At 50.6% G+C, this 20,040-nt stretch overlaps 1 protein-coding gene across 1 annotated transcript in view; it reads right to left on the bottom strand.

Annotated features, from left to right (window-relative positions):
- Positions 1-20,040, bottom strand: part of GABBR2 (gamma-aminobutyric acid type B receptor subunit 2) — a 338,745-nt gene that overhangs the window by 53,642 nt on the left and 265,063 nt on the right. The window contains exons 12-13 of the mRNA XM_029920582.1: positions 8,644-8,751; positions 820-942 (exon numbers count right to left, since the gene is read on the bottom strand). Of these exons, the coding sequence (XP_029776442.1) occupies positions 820-942; positions 8,644-8,751 (231 nt within the window). The remainder of the gene's footprint in view (positions 1-819; positions 943-8,643; positions 8,752-20,040) is intronic.

Below are 20,040 nucleotides of genomic sequence, written 5' to 3'. Positions count from 1 at the left end.
CACAAAAAGATTTCTCTAATGATGCAGACGCCCGTTCTCTCAACAGAACCTGCTGCTACGTTGTGCGGAGATCGCTGTGCACGGCACACCCGCATGCAAGCCGCTCAAGCCCAGCTCTCTCCCACAAAGGCGAGGTCAACTGCTCTAAGAACAAGACAACAAAACCACCACTTCCAAAGGGTCTTGAACTTCCCTGATCTGGAGCACCCTGGGAAGACGGTGCGAGTAGAGGGCAAGGCCGAACGTAAGACTATTACAATACGTACTTAACGGTGCTTTTATGTAAGGTTCTTTATTTTAACACCACTTACCACTTGGAAATCATATGGTAACTAGAAGGAGCTACCAGGATGTTTGCTCCCTACTGGCACTCCTAAGGGAACCTCCTATAAAGGGGTGGAGGGAGGGTGGAGTGCAATCTTGTTCTGGACAAATGGGGGCTTCTGCAATGTGCAGAGGATATACTCATTTAAATGCCCCGACATTTCTTATTTCTGCATGTATTTATATCATTAGACACTTCGTTCACTGTTCCTCTCCCCCTCTGCCCCCGCCCCTCCCAGGACTGAAGACTTGTATTTGGCCTTTCGCAAATAGGTCTCAGATGGAAGGAAACAGAGCTAAATGAGGAGTTTCTGAAAGGGAATGAGGGCCCCTGTGGAGCTGTGAAGATATCCCGGTAACCCCCTTGAGTTCTTGTTCAGCAGTGCACTTTGGGCAGCCAGGCAGCCGTGTGTGTGTGTGTGTGTGTGTGTGTGTGTGTGTGTGTGTGTGAGGCCTGTCCCTTCCAGCCCCCTTCCAGCTGGGGCCGGCACTTACCTCCATGCTGTACCTCTCCACCGTCCTCCTCAAGGGGTCGACAGCCTGCCAGCAAATCAGGATGCACAGGTCGATCAGGAGCATGCCCCCGACAATCACTAGCAGTTTCTGGTCCTTGATGATCTGCAGAGAGGGCAGGGGCAGGAGGCAGCAGAGGTGAGGTTCCCGAACAGCAGCTGAGGCGCTGGCTCAGGGGAGTGAGGCACTGTGTCACCCTGTTTCAGAATCTCTCAGGAGTCTCTACCACCTGCAGGATACATCTAGCCAAACCTCTTTGCTTGGCATTCAAGGTCTTTCTCTCCCCAAAACACACACGTGCTCTTAGTTAGGTTTGAGGACTCCTAGTTTCTGGACCTGCTGTGATTTTCACTGTACCCCCACCCACCAACTCCCACCTCTAGGCCTTTGTAGGTGCCAGTTCTGTTATCTGAAACATCCCATTCCTTCTGTCTGGCAAACTCCTGATAATCCCGAAAGACCCAGGTCCATTGTCACCTCCTCTGTGAAGTCCCCTGTATCTCCTCCAGCAGAATTAATTATTCCCAGAGCACTTTGTTCACACACTTATCAGAAGTTAACAGTAGTAACAACAAGGAGAAGAATAGCTAATATTTAATGAATATTTACTCTGTGCCTGCCACTAGGTTGATGAATGGGTTACATACATCATCTCTTATAAAGGTAGATATTGTCATTATTCCCATTTTATGGATGAAGAAACTGAGGTTTGTGTAATACAGTTAGTAAGAGGCGAAGTCCAGATTTGAACCAAGCTCCTCCTTTCTCCAGAGTCCACACCCTCAAACACTTACAGCACAAACCAGATGCTACATTGTTTTATATGTCTGTCCTCCTCAGTAAACTGGGGAGACCCTAATGGAAGGGAAGCTGATTTTATTTTTTTGTGTCTCCTCAGTACCGAGCAGGGCCTGGCAAGCGGGAGACACTTAAAAGTTTGATAGATCGAATTGTGATGAAGGCATATAAAAAGAAGAAATATAATTTCCATCCCTCTTTGCAGCGTGGTATATCTTTATTACACTCTGAAATTCCCACCCCACTTTATGTCTGTCTGACAGGGACTGGCCCTGGGGACCAATGCAGCCAACACCAAAGACAACCTGTATTCCACTCATTGCACCTCTATGTGCTCCCTCCCCCCAAAGCTAATGTGATGAAGTCATTCTGGAAGAGACTATAGAAAAACAAACATAACTGAGGCAGAAGCTTGAGAAATATCACCAGGTCTGGCTTTTAATGATTAAAGCCATTTTAAAAGAGAAATAGAAACTCAAGAGGTCTCTGTGTTGCCAAATTGTAAAAGAATAGGAAAGTATTGCTGAGTTCCTGCCCAAGAGATCAAATCTACCCGAACTGCTTTCCCTGGGGGCTGGGAACTGGTAAAGCCCCCCTCCTTGAGATTTTCTAGAAACATCCAGTGAACCCCTGATGCTTTATAGAAATCCAGATTAATCCTTGCTCCCTGGGGAACTGGGCGACTCCCTGCTATCCCCCGAGAAACTGGGGCACAAGGAGGACATGCGTAGGGCTCTTAGGACAGGGAGGACAGGCTGGAAGGCGCCTCCCTACTTAACGCTCACCCAGGGCTGCTGGAGCCTTCAGGCAGGTGCCCACGCTGTGCTGGACCCTGGAGGGTCCTTCTCCCCACCTTCCTGCCACACCCTCCTCTCCTGACTTCAGCACTGAGCCAGAGGCACTTCTCAGTGAGCCCAGGCGTGCTCTGCACAGGGCACAAGCTGCAGCTCTGTTCCCGCCTGAGTGGAAGCAGGGACCAGCCAGTCTCCCCTCTGTGCCCCGGTGTCTGATGCAGGCACCGACTCTCAGACCTTCTTGGGGAATGTTTGGAGAAAGAATGAATGAGCTCTCAGAAAGAAGCCAGGAGAATGCGGCACTGTAAGTTCAAGGTCACTGTCTCTGGCCCAGGGCTCAGATTCTACTTCCCCCGGGGCACCTCCTGCTGCAGGTTCCTACCCTCCTCACCTGACAGCCTCCAAACCCCTCAGGGAATGCACCTTCTTCTCCCTGTCCTTGCTACAAGGCTGGGGGCCATTTCACTGGGGTTTACGGCCACATTCCTCCCCTTTGGAGCCCCTACGACAGTTGCAACTTCACATTTATATACGGGATCATTTGATTTGTGTCTCTACTCCCTTCTAGACTGTGAACTCTGTGTGACTTGGTTTTGCTCATCACTGTATTCTTAGTGCCTGTTTGAGGCCTGGCGTAGAAAAAGAGCTCAGTAAGCACTGGTTGATGGATGACAGCCCGGGAAAACAAGCCCTGAGCACCCACTCAGTGCCAGGCCCCGTGCTGGGCATTGGAGATGCAGAGATGGACAGACCCCGGTGCTGCCCTCCAGGGTTGGGAGGACAGACAGACTTGCCATGGATGATTACAAGAGGGTACCAGGAGGAGAGGAGGCAGCCTCACAGAGGAGTTGCTGGAGGCCACTGGGGAGAAGGGAATGTCAGACAGAAGAAGCAGCTGGAAGAGCTCAGTGGTGGGAGTGATTGCATCATGTCACCCCTGCTTCAGGATTCTCCTATGACTCCCCATCACCGGGGGGGATAAATCCAGCCAAATTCCTTTGCTTGGCATTCAAGGCTTTCCCCAAGTTTGGCCTGACTACTCGCCAAACACACACATGGCCTTGGTAATGCTTAACCACTCCCTAGTCTCTGGCCAAGTCATGATTTTTGCCCTCCAGATCTTTGTGGGTGCTGGTTCTTTTGTTTGAAACACGCTGTGAGTGGGGTGGGCGGGAGTGGCTAGAGAGGGGGCTAGTGAGGTGGAAAGCCTGTGCGACATGGGGCTGCTGGAGGTTTAAGCACCATTAAGCAATGGAGTGCTGGGGAGCTCTCTGCAGCATGGAGGGGTATGCCTGAGGCAGGGAGCCTGCAGTGGGAGGCCAGTTAGGAGCTGGGGCAGTTGTCCCGGGAGGCAGGGAGGAGGCTTGATTCAGAGACACCATGACGTTCAGGAAGATGCTGGTGCATCAGTCTCTGAGTCCTCTTTCCCTCCCCAAACTCTCCCATGAGCAAGTGCCAGCACATCCAGGTCCTGTGAGACAAAAGGTCTATGGCTCTTCCCACAGTCTATCTTCCAGGAGGCAGTGACCTTGAACGTGCTCCACACTGATTATGTCAGCGCACACGGATGCCGTCACACTGAGTTCTCTCTCAGCTAGGAGGTTACTAGTGCTCCATTGTCACTGAGTGCAAAGGCATACAGTAATAATGATTGAACAGAGGTTGTGGAATCAGATCTGAATGTGACTCTTACTAATGAAATGAACTGTGTGGCCTTGGGTAAATTTCTTAACCCCTCTGAGCCAGTGTCCTCATCTACCAAAGGGAGGCAGTAACCACATAAACTGCATTAGATTACCAAAGTCTGTCTTACTATAACTGTTCAACAGCTGTCGGCTGTTTTTAGTAAATGTCACTTTCCGTCGTTGTCTAGAGCAGGTATTGGCAAACTGTGGATCTGGCCCGCTGCTTGTCTTTGTAAATAAAGTTTTATTGGGACACAGCCATAAGTATTCATTTATGTATTTCTCCATGGCTGCTTTCATTCTCCAACAGCAGAGTTTAGGGGCTGCTACAGCAGCTCTGTGGCCTGCAGAGTCTAATGTATTTACTATCTGGCTTTTTACAGAAAAGTGGTCTGACTTCTGATTTACAGAAAAGAGCACTCCTTTATTTCTTCAAGAGACTTCAGATGTTTTGACTGATTCAGATTGGCCTTCTGCTAGGATCAACTCATTGCCTGGTTCCGGGGACGCCATTCCAGGGGGAATACAAAATGAAAGGTGGCCCTGGAGTTGTGCAAAGCATATCACTCAGATTACTGGTACTCTCTGGTGACGCTGCCAAAAGCCATCTCTTGGCATTTTGCTGAAGCTAAAGATCTGAGGTGATGTGCCCATGTTATTATTGTCTGCAGTAGGACCAACTTGTATTGGTAGTGAACATTTTTTTTAATTAAAAAAAGTTTTTTTTAAAGTACTCTCTATACCCAATGTGGGGCTCGAACTTACAATCCCGAGATTAAGAGTCTCATGCTCCACTGACTGAGCCAGCCAGGTGCCTCTGTAGTAAACTTTCTTTGTCTTAAAAAAAAATCATCTGCTCCCAGAACAAAAGATCTCACCTCTGAGTTACTGCTCTTGTCTCAATGTTTCAATTTGGTCCTAGTAAGGGGCAGAATAAAAAGTGCAGTAAGTCTCCCAATTCAAGATTTTATGATTGAGTTTTGGAAAAAAACAGAACATGCTATAAAAATATCAGATTTGGAAGCATTAAGTCACCTCATGTTGGTATATCCTTTAATAAGCTCCTTCTCCTTTAACATCTTTTAAAAATATGGCCATATGGGGTGACGTTTGTGCATGTGTGTCTAGGAGGGCGTGGCACTGTGGATGGAGGGGGAGGAAGTGGGAGCCAGGGAGGGAAGAAAAGAACAAAAAGACTATGAAGAACAGTGTATATTGAATTTACAAACTAATGTAACTCTAGTAAACATGCCGGCAAAAAAGTTAAAAATAAGTCTAAACTTAAAAAAAAAACCTAATAAAACAAAACAACAACAATAAAAACCAACCTGGGCTATATAAAGGTTGGAATCATGGAGAATTCAATCCCAGTTTTGACCTGTGATTGCCGCAACCCTTTTAAGACCATCTGGTTGCCGGACTTGAGCTTATGATCCACATAAGGTATACATTTCTCTCCTACACCTTTAACCTCCTCTTATCTGTGGGTAAGGGATGCTTGGCGGCAGCACTGCAAACCTGTTCTAGAAAATAACTAGAAAGCAAACCTAGAGGAAAAGTTTCTCACCCCGAAACGGTGTGTTCATCTGGCGTTAGTCATTTTAGTGCCAGACAAAACTGGTGACCAAACCTTGCACACAAAGCCTTTGACAGGGTGTCAGATCAGCCCCTTCCTGGGGTGCCTGGCCCCCCAGCGCGAGTCTCCTGGCTCAGGCAGTGCGGAGGGGTGTGGCCACATCACAGCACCGCCCCCCTTGTCGCTTTCAGACAACTAATCCCTGAAGTCTTTCCCGAGTGTTTTGTCAATTGTTGCCAGACAATTGGAGTGTTCTTGCTCAGCCATCACATGAGTAATGGAAAATAAAGGCTGGTTCTTGATTACAGATGACAATATGGATGAATCATATATTGACACAAAGGAATCAACATTGTGATTCTTCAAAACCAGGAGGGGGTTGTAAATGGCGGAGCCTCTTTAACCACAGTCACGGTATAGGAGAGGCCCCAGAAGTCACTTGGTCCCTTGGAGCCTTCTCAAACTTCGCCTTGCACTGGCAAGGCTGGGAGGACTCGGCTTCACCCCAGGATCCTGATTCTTAGGCCTGGAGTGGGGCTTGAAAATCTGCATTTCCAACAAGCTCCCAGGAGATGCCTCTGCTGCTGGTCCAGCCCATACTCCGAGTAGCCCTGAGGCAGATCAGAGATCTTCCACCCCGGCTGCATATTATTAGTATCACTTGAGAGTCCAAAAACTCCTGATGCTCCAATCCAGCCACTGAGAGGTGGTTTCAATTGGCCTGGGCTGGGTTACTTCTTGAGAGTTTTTAAAAGCTCCTATTTGATTGAAACGTATAGTCAGGGCTGAGAAGGACTGGGTGGCCAGGCTTCTCATTTTATACATGGAAAGGACTTGTCACAAATGCTGCTGAGGCCCACGAGGGAGGGTCCTTTAGCACTGGCAGTAGAGGCAGAGACAGACTCTTTCCTCCCTCTAAACATAGCCTGCAGTTTCCCTAGGTGGTCTGGGTACGGGGCAGGGGGCAGGGGAGAGAGGACAGTCCTCTCTCATCTGTACAGCTGCTCCTCAAGCAGCCCTGGCAGGTGGAGGGGCTGAGGGATGAGTGGGGCCACTGGGTACCAGGCAGAATCACGGCTCAGGAGATGGCACCATTTCATTATGGCCCCATTTTACAGGTAAGGAAACAGAGGCCCTGAAAGATGAAGACATTTGCTGAGAGACCCGTAGCAGATGGGTGGTGGGAACAGAAGCCGCTCCCTTGCTCTGCCTGTTGGCCCCACTGCCTTGGTGCCAGGGCTCATAACCCAGGCAACCAGATGACAAATGGAAGTTTGGGGTGAAGACTCAGCCCCATGCCAAATGGGATACAGGCACGATGCAGGATCTGCAGAGGAGAGGTCTATAAACAGGATATACCCATGTCAAGGGTTTAAAAAGTGTGTGTGTGTGTGTGTGTGTGTGTGTGTGTGTGTGTGTACGAGTGCTGGGGTGGGGTTGAATCAAGAAGAGGCGTTTTGGAAAGTGGGTCATGGTGCTTAGATCTCTCCCCAAAGTGGGAGGATGGGGGTTGTATTCCTCCTTGACCGCAATGAAGAGGGGGGCTTTAAGGAGAACACTCAGATGGCTTGGTTGATGGGCTCCCTGCAGCACGGGGGAGCCTGAGGCACCTGAGGAACCTGCAGTGACCAGTTGGCCAGCTGTCCTGGGGGCAGGACAAGGGGGCCGCTGTGCAGTGGGATCAGCCTGCACTCCTCGAGTTTGTACGAGCGAAGGTCATGTGCATGCCTGCCTGGCCACCAGATGTGGGCCAGGGAGGCGGGAGAGCTGGCCCTGTCCAAGACATGCTAGGGGGTGAGGTGAGCCCACAAGAGTGGAAGCCGCCACATGCCTAAGGGAGAAGCCACAAATGGCCACCTGGGGGAGTATTTTGCCCATGTGATGGGTGCCACAGGGTGCCCCATGTCCTGGGGAGTTTTGAAAAGCCCACAAACACACCCAACATCAGTCTAAAGTATCTGATTAACCTTGTCCATGCCCAGGTAGCCCAATGGCAGCTCCTGGCAAGGAGTCTTCCACCCTTCTGCCACTCTGAGCTCCAACTCTGGAGGGTTCGGAGCGCTTGGGGATGGGATGTCAGGGAAAAAGCTCAGGCTGGCAAAGAAGAGAAGCAGCGGCCACATGTCCTGTCCCAGGGCAGGAGGTTGGCCCGCTGCAAGCCTGAGCCGAGGGAGGCAGAGGCGGCGCCTTCGAATGCAGTTTGAGGTGCTGAGTATTAGCTGCTGACCAGAGGACCTGCAAAGTCATGAGACTCGCCCGAGTTTTTATCTCGGAGTGAGGGAAAGACAGTGCCACCGGTGAAGTTAAAACCACAGCGGTGGAGAAAGTTTGTCTCTGAGTTCCTTCTAGGAGTCAAAACACCCAGCGGCAGGGACGGCAAATGCTTCCACTCACATGAAGGCAGGGCTCCTGCCCTCTAAGGGCCTCTTTGAAAATAGAAACATTAAATTAGGTCTGTGTCCTGTTTCACTCCCCTCTTGTGAGGGCTCCTCATTGCCCGAAAGTTCAAGTTCAGATCCCTTACTGTGACTTCTCTTGCACCCTGTCCCTGCAAACCCCATGCCCTGGCCACAATGAGCCTTTGCCAGCTCCGTGAACACACGCATCCCCAACACAGGTCTCCATGCATGCGCTTCCCTCGATGGGCTTCTGCCCAGCTAACCCCCACTCCCCCTCCGGGCCTCCGCATCGGTGTCCCTTCCTGCATGAAGCCTTGTCTGAGTGCTTACACCCTGCTTGCCCCTTTGCATCCCCAGCCGGTCCTTATCATCATGTGTGGTAAATGCTTTGTTAGTTGTTTCCCTTGGAGGCTGAAGGTGGCAGGGGTGGGCATTGTGTTTAGCTTGAATCCCCAGCAAATAGCCCAGGGCTAGGTACACTGTAGGTGCTTAATAATATTTGCTAAATAAATGCTAAGTGAACACTGCAAACATCCTGAAACAGGAGTGATTACCTTCTTCTTCATTTTCACATTTTTGAAGATGGCGTGGACCCTCCATGTCTTGGCAAACATTGCCCCAAAGGCGGTGGTGTAGCCCACGGTGAGAATCCAGGTCCTGACCTAGAGGCCATGAGAAAACAGAGCCATTAACATCTCCTAGGTGGACTGACCTCACCATCTGTGAGAGCGTCCCAACAGAGGGATTCTAGGTGACAGACACTCAGACACTCTACATAATGTATTTTTGTTTTTGATTTTTAAGTGTTTTATTTATTTTTGAGAGAGAGAAAGAGACAGCGTGAGCAGGGGAGGGTCAGAGAGAGAGGGAGACACAGAATCTGATGACAGGCTCCGGGCTCTGAGCTGTTAGCAAAGAGCCCGAAGCAGGGCTTGAACCCATGAACTGTGAGATCATGTCCTGAGCCGAAGCCGGACGCTCAACCGACTGAGCCACCCAGGCGCCCCACTCTACTCTGCATAATGTAGACTTATACTTACTATCAAGACTCCTTCAATCATATCACAATTTGATAGACATTTAGTTCTATCAGCCATATGTCAGACCCAGGGCCCTGGGCACAGATTCAAATTCTGCCTTCCGTGGGTCCATAGACCAGAGTGGTAGACAGAGACACAGAGGCCACCGAGGGATCACTACGGGGTGACAGACCAGCCTTCTGGTCTTCCCTCACTCCCTTCCTCCCTTAGAGCCTTCCATGTGAAGAGATAGACCTGCAGAAGTGAATAAAATGGCAGACTTCTTGACTCCTCACCTAAGTCTATAGGAGACCAGAATGGCTCTGGGAACTTCTTCTATGGGGCTCCCAGCTCCCAGATTGCAGGCAGAGGGGAGGGGAGGGCACTGAGTCGCAGAAGCTGAGGCTGGGCAGGACTCAGCCAGAGCTGACCTCGGGGTAGCTGTACCCAGGCCAGCTCCAGGTCAGAGCAGGGGCTGTTCAGTTAGGGAGGAAAGTGAGAGAAGGGCCTGCTATGGCCTGTCTTGTTGGGCCTTTGGAGAAAGAGAGGAGTGAATGCCACCTGGGTCCTACCATCCAACCCCGTCTGCCATGGTCAGGTCACGTGGCTCCTATTTCACTGTATGACCCCAGGATCTGGACACTCAGCATCAGGCCAGCCCGGCTCCAGAGCCCATACTTGGGCCTTGGGGTCCTGCTCAGGATTGAGGCCCTATCTGGTTCTCATCTGTTCCCCAGGACTAAATGTCTCCTGATCCCCAGCCGTGGGCTGGTGAGTGACAGGAACTGCCAGCCCTGACTAGAGCCTGGAGCCCTGCAGGCTGGGATGGCCGGCGACCATCTGTTAGGTTGTGGGGGCCTCCGGGGGGCCTCTTCCCTGCCCACACTGCCATCACGGCCAAACCCTAGCATTTCCAGACTCCATGCTCACCGGCTGATCTGGACAGCCTCCAAAATCTAGGACACTGGCCCAGCTCCAGGCCACGTGCCACCGAGTTCTAGGGTTTCCTGCTTACTGGGGTGAGAAAGCTACGTGCTCTGTGAGCTCCAGATCTAAGTTTTGGTCTTCCGTTCTCCCTCAGCTCTGCTGAGCTAAGTTCCCTCTGAAAGATTCCCACTGGCCTCAGCTGAACACAGCAGGAAGGTGAGTGTTAGTAGGACAGAGAGGGAGATAGCCAGGCTGGAGTGGACAGGCCAGACCCTTGGTTCCAGAGGAATGGGACACAGCAGGTGTGCCCGGCCGCCATAGGCCCTTCCAGCCCATGGGTGCCATCAGCATGGGTAAGAAGTTCCCAGAAATGCCCCCAGCTGAGTTCTTTAATGGAGTACCTTCACTCTGCCTTTCTAGCAGCTTGGCTCTCTAGACTCTAGTTTTACAGAGACAGAACATTTACACTTTCCATTTTATTATTTTTTTTAAGTTTATTAATTTATTTTCAGAGAGAGAGAGAGAGAGAGAGAGAGAACATGAGCAGGGGATGGGGGGGGGGAGAGAATCCCCAAGTAGGCTCCAAACTGTCAGCACAGAGCCCGACATGGAGCTCGATCCCATGAACCATGCGATCATGACCTGAGCTGAAATCAAGAGTTGGATGCCTAACCAACTGAGTCACTCAGGCACTCTTCCATTTTATTTGTATAAGTAGATGGTGACTGGGTGGATGGCAGGGGTGGCCCCTAAGGAAGGACAAGAATATCACAGTGACTGTTGAGAAACACGGTTGTGTGAGGTGTGGGTGCTGACAATAGGACAGGTGGGGACTTCACTTTTTTTTTAAATTTCAAAAGCAAGGGTAAGTCAGATAGGCGAGAATATATCACAGTACTTTCGAGAAGGCATAGCAGGGCCACATTATTGTCCATATTATAGTACAATGATGCAAGAAAAGTAAACAGAATGGGTATGGGGGGAATAATCCTCAATTATTGGGAATTTCAACCTGAGCTTAATCAATAACCAGATCACAAATCCCTGGTCTGTCAAGAGTCACATAGGACTTTACAGATCACTCATTCACTCACTCATTCATTCATCTGTTTATTCAATAAGGATTATTAGGCCAGAGGTTAAGTATATGCTGATAAAAACAACAAATAAAACAACAACAACAAAACAGAGTGGTTTTTTTGAGCCACCAGTTGAGTTGGGAAAACCCCTTTGCAGATGAAGAAAGTCAGAGACTCAGGGCATTTAAGATATTTCTCTCAACTGGGGTACCTGGGTGGCTCAGTCAGTTGAGTGTCGGACTTTAGCTCAGGTCACGATCTCACTGCTCATGGATGGGTTTGAGCCCCATGTCAGGCTCTGTGCTCCCTTCGGATTCTGTGTCTTCCTCTCTCTCTGGCCCTCCCCACTCATGCTCTGTATCTCTCTCTTTCTCTCTCTCAAAAATAAATAAACATTAAAAAAAATATTTCTCTCCACCATGCCATTCAGCTGCAGAGCAAAGCCTGGGCCCTGGTGCCTTGTCCCTGCCCAGCCCTCTTTCCCCCACGTCATGCTGCCTCCTGACTCAAAGCTGGTTCATCCAAACCCAGAAGTCAGTTGTCAAAGGGACCGGACACATCCAGGAATGGCTGCCAGCCTGAGAACACTCTACTGGGCGATCTCCACACACTTTTCATGCTAGCGGGTTGGCAGGACCGTTAAAACCAATGGCCTCCAAGTGTTTCGGCCATGTTCTATCAGAAAAACAATCTGAAATGTGAACGTGCACACAATGTGGAAATTTACAAAAGGATGGCAGGAGATGAAATCGTATCATTTGACTTTTATGTGGCTGACAAAGATTTCTTATTTTGGGTAGAAGTGTCCCTTCGATGTGCTTAGCATTATTATGGTCGCTTTGACTTATGGGATCTCTGAAGTAATCATCTGGAAGGCTCAGTTCATTAAGACTCAATAATATAAATTAGTGAAGTTAAAACTTGATACTATAAATCTAACCTGGCGACTGAAAATGGCAACATGTTGCCATCAATGGAAAGCGAAGAATGACTGAGGGGGCCTGGGCAGGAAAGGGCTAACAGAGCAGGCCTGAGACTGAGCAGGCCCGAGACTGTCCTTAGAAAGTCCTGCTGGCAAGGTTGGCTCTCTGCTGGCCTGTCTGGGAACCTGGATTTGGGGATGGTTCCTGCCATTCCCTCAATGTTAAGAGGTGACCCTTTGCCTGAGCTGTTTGTGCACTCACCGTGGTTTATGCTGCTCACCTGCTTTCCTTCTGGGAGCCTGTAATTTTGGTATGTGCGAAGCAGGTAACTGGTCCCCAGTAAAAATTCTAGGAACAATTTCTAGTTAGCCTCTCTGGGAGACAGCATTTCACATGTGTCGCCACCATTCATTGCTGGGGAATTAAGCATGTCCTGTGTGACCCACTGGGAGAGGCTCTCGGAAGCTTATGCCTGGTTTCCCTTGGACTTGGCCCCGTGGGCCTTTACTGTTTGCTGATTCTGCTCCATATTCTTTCTCCGTAATAAATCACTACTGTGAGTACAACCTATGCTGACTCCTTCTCATGAATCCCCGAACTGGGGGTTGTCTTGGGGACCCTTGGACCCTTGGCACAACAGCCCATCGCTGTCTGGGAAATGGATTTGTCAACCACGCTGTTCTCTGCAGAGTTCCTGCGTAAGACTCCTGCACACATGTGCTCCACTGGGGCTCCTGGGCCAGTCCAAGCATTAAACCTTAGGAAGGCTCAATTTCTTTCATATTTTTCTACATAAAAAAAACGAGAGATAAATAAAAAAGCTGTACTCTTTTGCAAGACGATCCTGGTGGGTCATCCTGCACACAGTGGTGTTCATATCCGATTTAAAGACAGCTCTTCTGACCATGGTGAAATAACACAGGAAGAAAGAGTCTGAAAGCAAGACAGTGGGACTCCCACCAGCAGAGCTGCCTCTCTGAGGCTGGAGGAGGCCTCCCCATCCCTCCACCATCTCTTTAAGATGCAAATGGATCCTTGGGCTCAGACCTGGACCCTCCTTGCCTCTAAGGGTTCTCCCTGGGTTGCTATCTCCACTCTCAGGCTTCAACCACTTTCTCTGTGCTGACGCATCTCTTCTATCTTCCCCAGCTTCGGAGCTCCAGACCTGCATATGCCATTGTCACCAGAGACATAGGTGACACCTCGCTGTGCCATAAAACTTCGCACTGCACAGCCAAAGCTGAGCCCATGGGCTGCATTTCCTCCCAACTCCGGGAGTGGTGCCACTATCCACACTGTCCACTGTCACCCTAGTTAGGGAGCCCAAGGTCCCCCTGGGGAATCTCCTCCATCTTCACTCTTCTATTCAAACCCTAAGCCCAACTCTGTCTCATGTTCCACCCAGACTTTCTACCCTTACCTCTCATCCATCCAACCCGCACCCTCCCTACCTCTGGCCCCCAAGACTGTTCTCCGATGTAAATCTAAGCAAGCCTCCTGGGTTTAAACCCCTTACTGCCCCACTGAAAGTCAAGTTAAGCTCCAGATTCTTAGCAGGGTGTAGCCCCCACCACCCCACACCTTTCCTGCCACCCCCACTGGACTCTTTGCATGCAAGCAATGCCACACTGCGTGAACATCACCCCCGCCCCCTCCGGCTCCTGCATCAGCTACTTCCTCTATTTAGAATGCCATTCCTCTCTCTGATCTCCTTCACAAATTCTTATTCTTATTTGTCCTCTGAAATCCAAAGTCATGAGCCACTCTGAGAAGTCCTTCCAAACCTTATAGGGAGATCACAGCGGCCTCCTCTTTGAGACTTGTGCCCTCATGCACATTTCTGCCATGCCGGTCACACTGAGATACCCGTCTGCCTCTCCCACAGGACAGTGCTACTGGGGGAGACGGCCTGCAGTGCTCACCTTTAAATCTCTGGAGCCAGTGCTGGGTGGGGATCAGGTGGTCAGGTTGGATGTGCCAGCTTAGGAGGTAATGAGCTCTTTGTCACCAGAGATGTGCCTGAGCCAAGCACACAAAAGGAAGGCCACAGAGGGAACTAGAGCATTTGAAGGCAAAAATGGCTGAGTTCATGGCATCAGTGGGGACCACTTCTACCCCAAATATGCTGTTAGGTAGTGAGATCCCCATCACTTCACATATTCAGGCAGAGCTTGGTATACCCCTACCAGAACACTACAGGGTCACGTCCTGCACTGAGCCATTTCCTGCACTTAACTTGATGATGCTCCCATATCTCCCTTCTGTGATGCCAAATATACCAGAGGTTCTGAGGGGCTCTAAGGATTCTTTTTCCAACATGTCACCTGTAATACAAATCTCTACTGATTCATCAACACAAGACAAACAGCTACTTCTCCCAAAGCCTTAAACATATTTACTCTTCTAACGTTAAGGTCTCTCTTTTCTCCCCTCAGCCATAAAGTGCCCCCTGTCCCCCCTCCCCTGAACACTGCCTTGAGCACAGACATCCATGAAGCTGGGGAAACTTGAGGCTCGTATCAGTCCCAACTATGAAAAAGGGAAAGAACAATTAGACACATCTCCAGATGGGAAGAAGAATCTATGCCCAGAACAATTCTGCTCAGCTGCCTGCTCAATTGGTCTTGGGAATGCCTGCCTGGCAGAGGGAAGGGCTCTCACCGCTCCTCAGGGAACAGAGGGCAAATGGACACACAGCCTCTCTTGCTGGTCTGTTCTGACACAGGACTGGGGCTGCCATGTTCCGGGCTTCCTGTCACTACAGAGGCACGTGGGCCCTAGGCCGGGAAGTCACTCAGCAGAGAAGATGTTGAGGGGCAAGTCGCTTTCCCATTGTCCAAAAAGGGCCTTCTGTTTCATTCTGATCGTTAACCCAGGCAATCAATAGTGAGAAGGCAGTGAAGGAAGACCCAGGCTGTCCACAAGCAAGACCCAAGACTCCGTTATGAACATCTTCCTGGGGCAAGATGTGTGTCCTGAGACAATCAGCCTCTGAAGAGCATGCTCTGTAAATCACTGCAGAAATATCTGTCGTGCCCTGGGTCCCGTAAGTAAGATCTGAACAGGAATTACCCTCTGGGGCTTGGAATACAACAAAGCCTTTTGAAGGGGGTCAAGGGAGATGCTGGGCACAGACAGGGTGCTCTGGGACCACCAGGAGCATCTCAGAAACCCCGGGGCAAATCAGAGAAAGGCCTCCCTATTGGGAGGAGGAATTTCTGAGAGGCATCCCCTGGGGACCCTATTTGAAAGAACCCCCTCCCGAAGGCCATCCCAACTGAAGAACTGAGCAGATCACAGGATGAAATTCAGCTCCCACTGCCCCTGATGCCAACGCCCTTGTAGTAGAGTGCATGACATGTACAACTGCATTTTGGAGGCCCTGGCTCTCGGGCAACAGAACACAGAGTGAGGAAGAGGCCTTCCTTCCCCTTCCCTCCAGGGCCCCAGCAGGTGCCTCGGCTGCCAGAAGTTGGTATATTTTCTGGATATGCGGTGTTTTCGAGGTGGGTGGCGGCGGCATGGGGTGTGGGTGTGTGCTGGGTGGGGGCCCTCCCTGCAGCTCTGGGGGCTGAGGATGCAGATGAGTAGATGCTGGGCCAGGAGAGGAAGGGAGAGAGGATGCACCAGAGTGATTGCAGCTGCTATGAAATTTGTAGGCAAATAAGAGGCATCATTTAGGACTCCCAGAAACTCTGATGGGGTCCTCTATTTAAAGACTCTTGTGATTTATCCCTTTACTTTTGGACCTCACTCCCTCCCGTAGGTCTGTCTCTAGCAGGGCATACAGCATCCTGAGCGGTAGATGTTTGTTTACCTACATCTTTCCGTCTATGCTGTCAGCTCCCTATGGGCAGTGGTCTATGCAGCACAGCCCTGTGCCCGTAGGCCCTGGCACAAGTAGGTGCCAGGGAAATGTTATCATGTAAATGAATGACTTATCGGACAAGGGTGTGTGGGCTGGGAGCACAGCATCTGCCCATCACCTGCCAGAGAGTCTGGGAGCCTCCGGTGCCCTTCTCAGCCCGCTCCTCGAAGCCAGAGGGAGGGCCCTTCACAGCTGAAGGCCTCGGATGGCCCAGGACAGAGCAGCTGGGTGGAGAGGCCACTGCTCTAAGAGGGTAGCTGCAGCCTCCCCAAGACTCCAGGTGGCCCCAAAAGGCAGTGTGAGCTCAGCTCCAGTCTCTGTGGCTGCCTCCCTCTGCTGGTCTGAACCCTCCAGGCAAGGCCACCACCAGATAGTCTAGGCATCGCCTGGCCCAGCCTTCCAGCCACCTTCTGAAATCACAAAGCAGGCTACCATGGCCAGCCACAGAAGCAGGAAACAGCCCCCAACCACATTATGACATCAGGTTATTTCTCAAATGCTTCAAAAAGAAATCCTCAGGGCTCCTGGGTGGCTAAGTTGGTTAAGTGACCGACTCTTGATTTCAGCTCAGGTCATAACTTCATGGGTTCATGAGATTGAGCCCTGCATTGGGCTCCATGCTGACAGTACAGAGCCTGCTTCAGAGTCTCTCCCTCTCTCTGCTTCCCCACCCTGCTCACGCATGCACAGGTGCACACACACACACACACACACACACACACACACACTCTCTCTCTCTCTCTCTCTCTCAAAATAAATAAATAAACTAAAAAAAAAAATCCTCAAGCAAAAACGATTGCTGGCATTTATGGCATCTTAACTGAAAAGATCACTCATTCTTCCTAGACTTGAACTTACTGGGAGGCCAGGTGGGTGTTCCTAGGTAGCCTTCGTCTTTTAGTCAGAGTCAGAAAATCCTAGCATTCCAGGAGCCTAGAAGATGACCCCTGAATCCAGTGCCTGGGCCCCAACCACCCCAACCCTTTCCCAGCTTCTGGCCATCCTGACATCATTTCATATGCCTCTTATGAGCAGAGGTGTGGGTGGCTGACGGCATGCTGCAGGACCCACAATCCAGTCTTGCCTTCCATGATGGGCTGCTCCACTTTCAGAGATTGTAGGGGGGAGGCCCAGGAGCCCCCTTTCTCCCCTAGCTGATGCTCAAGGGCTTAGCTCTCTGATGCTTCAATTTCTCTTCCACAACCAGAAACAACCACAAAAAGTAAAGCAGGGTTCTAAACTTGACCTTTGTACTCTAGGTGTGGTTTGGGAGTTTGTTAGAGATGCAGCGTTTCAGGCGCACCTCAGACCTACTGAGCCAGAATCTGCATTCACCGAGACCCCCAGGTGATTCATGGGCATTATCTGTGCAGGGAGAGGACAAGGTGGTGGTTACCCTTCAGGGTGTGCGGACTGGATGGGGACACTAGCGATGCTGTTTCTTGATCAGGATTCTGGATTCACAGCTGAGTTTGGTTTGTGAAAATTCATTGAGCTACACACGTGTGTGTGTGTGTGTGTGTATGTGTGTGTATACTTTAATAAAAAGTTAGAAAAAAAAGGAATCAGGATTGTCAGCAAGTGGAGGGAGACCTAGAGCTAAGCCATGCTCCTCTGACCTCCCACAAGGGTGGCCCTGAGCTGAACCAGCTTCCCCTCGCTCTCATGTCATATTCCAGTGTCTAGGGACTCAGGGACTCAGGTCGGAGAGCCCTGAGTCCCCACCTGCCTCATTCTTACCTCCCTTACCTGTTCTTCATTCCTCCTAGCCTGCTCCACCTGAGGCCCCTTTCAGCACTCAGGGTGGCTGAGGTACAGCGGCTTGGTTTCCACTTAGGTCCCAAGTCTGTCCCTGCGCCAGTTCTAGCAGAGCAAGGCCACATAAGGCCAGAAGTCATCATGGACGTACCTACATCCGAGCGACCAGCACCAACGCCAGTTTTCTAGTCTCTTCTTCAACCCAAGTTCAGCCGGCTTTATCAGTGTCTCTCTTAGCCGTGTCCACGAGGGAACACAATGATCTGAACCTACTCCCATCATTCACTCACTGACTCATTCTTTAAAAAAATTTATTTTAATGTTTATTTATTTGAGAGAGAGAGAGCTTGAGCAAGGGAGGGAGGACAGAGGGAGAGAGGGAGACACAGAATCTGAAACAGGCTCCAGGATCTGTGCTGTGAGCACAGAGCCCAATGCGGGGCTCAGACTCACAAACCATGAGATCATGACATGGGCCGGAGTTGGATGTTTAACCGACTGAGCCACCCAGGCGCCCCTCACTCACCCACTCATTCTTAAGGGGACCGGCCAACATTTATTGACGCCCATTATGAGACAGGCACTAACTGCTTTGCAGACACTACGTCATCTAATCCTCACAACCTATTATTGTGCCCATTTCACGGAGGAGTAAACTAAAGTTCAGAGATGTCAGGTAACTTAAAGTCACACAGCTGGGAAACAGTGTTGTTGGGATTTGAACACGAGCAGTCTGTAATTCTCCTATACACTAGGTACTCTGAAATACTTGGGGATGTGTCAAAAATGAATGAATAGATCCACAAAAACCACTGAATTGTACACCTTCAAAGGTAAATCTTATGGGCTGCCAATGATATCTCAAGGTTTAAAAATCTGAATGGACAAAATTTGGGGGGGAGATAAATGATGACCACGTCCCTAAGAATTGGGTGGAGTGCTTCTCTGGTATGAACCAGTTAAAAACAAATATATACATATTTTTATATATTCTTAAAAAACCAAAAAGAACAAAATGTCTCAGACATCTCTGTGGTCCAGCAACACTAGTTGCAAACTTCAGTCCTGCCACCTGGCCATCCATGGCAGAGTTTTGGTTTCCTGTCCTGTCAAGCAGGGACAGTGACCCTCACCTCGGCAGGGGGCCGTGGGTCTGTGGGTGACGGCAAGCTGGGCCTGGTGAATCCTAGATAGCACTGAGTTTCGTGAGGGCTCAGGCCTGGGGGGTTAACATGGCATTGCTGGCCGCCTCCACCCCCAGGCATGCACTCTGAGAGCCCCAGAAGCCGTTGAGACTTTTGCTGGATCTGAGGCCCAGGTGTCCCCACTGAAGAGCCCCTTCTCACCCATCTACACTCGTGGGGTTTCTGCCTCGGATTCCACAAGGGAGAAAAATGCCTTTTCCCTTCCCCACCCACCTTGCTCCTGCCAGGGGCTGGGATTTAGCTAGTTAAGTTTGAGTTAAGTTAGAAGCTGGTCCATTCACCCTCCCTGGCCCCGGGGCTCTGGCCCAGGCCCAGCACTGTCCTTCTAGGCAGATCCCAGCCCACAGGGGCCACGTTGCTATGGTGATTCCACTACCCACACAGTGTCCAGGGAGACAGCACCGTGTAGCTGGAGCTGTTTGCAAGACTTGCTGAAACCAGGCTGCGAAGATTCCCTAAAGGGTCAGAGGGAGCGGGGGATGGGAATGAAGTGTAACTTTCCCTAGCAGTAGTTGTGTGTGTGTGTGTGTGTGTGTGTGTGTGTGTGCGCGCGCGCGCACATGCGCGTGCGTGCACGCACGCATGCAGCCACCTCTACCTCCATCCCCACTGAGCAGAGGCACAACCCCCAGAGAGGCAGAATCTCATGACTGTCAGAGGTTTCTTCCTGAGTGGTGTTCATGGTTTATCATTGTGTTCAGTTTCCACCTTGAAAATGGGAAGAAAAAAGGGGGGCATTCATACAGCAGTAGGACAGACCGAACTGTGACTTCCACTGCCACCCACTTGCAGTGGCTTCACGTTCTACCTTGTCCCTTGTCCTATGAAAACTTCCTGCAGAACACAGAGCAGGACACTAGGAAACGGCAACTGTGACGGGGAGAAGCTGCCTATTTCCTGTCCCCAGCACTCCAGGCGCCTCACCAGAACCATTTCCTTTAGCCCACACTGCTATCCTGCATGGGGATTTGTTATGCTCATTTTACAGATGAGGAAACTGAGGCTTGGAGAGGCTAAGTCACTGGCCCCAGCCAGGGGCCAGTAAGAGTAGGTGGTGGGAGTCACACCCAGGCTGTTAAGATCTGTGCTCACTGCACTAAATGGCCCTGATTCTACCTCCTTCTCCCCGCTCGCTGTGTGTTTACTGGTGGGCAGGCCATCAGGCCCAGAGA

Source organism: Suricata suricatta, chromosome 13, assembly GCF_006229205.1.
Source record: "Suricata suricatta isolate VVHF042 chromosome 13, meerkat_22Aug2017_6uvM2_HiC, whole genome shotgun sequence".
Classification (NCBI taxonomy): domain Eukaryota; kingdom Metazoa; phylum Chordata; class Mammalia; order Carnivora; family Herpestidae; genus Suricata; species Suricata suricatta.
This window is presented reverse-complemented; position numbering and strand designations above follow the sequence as displayed.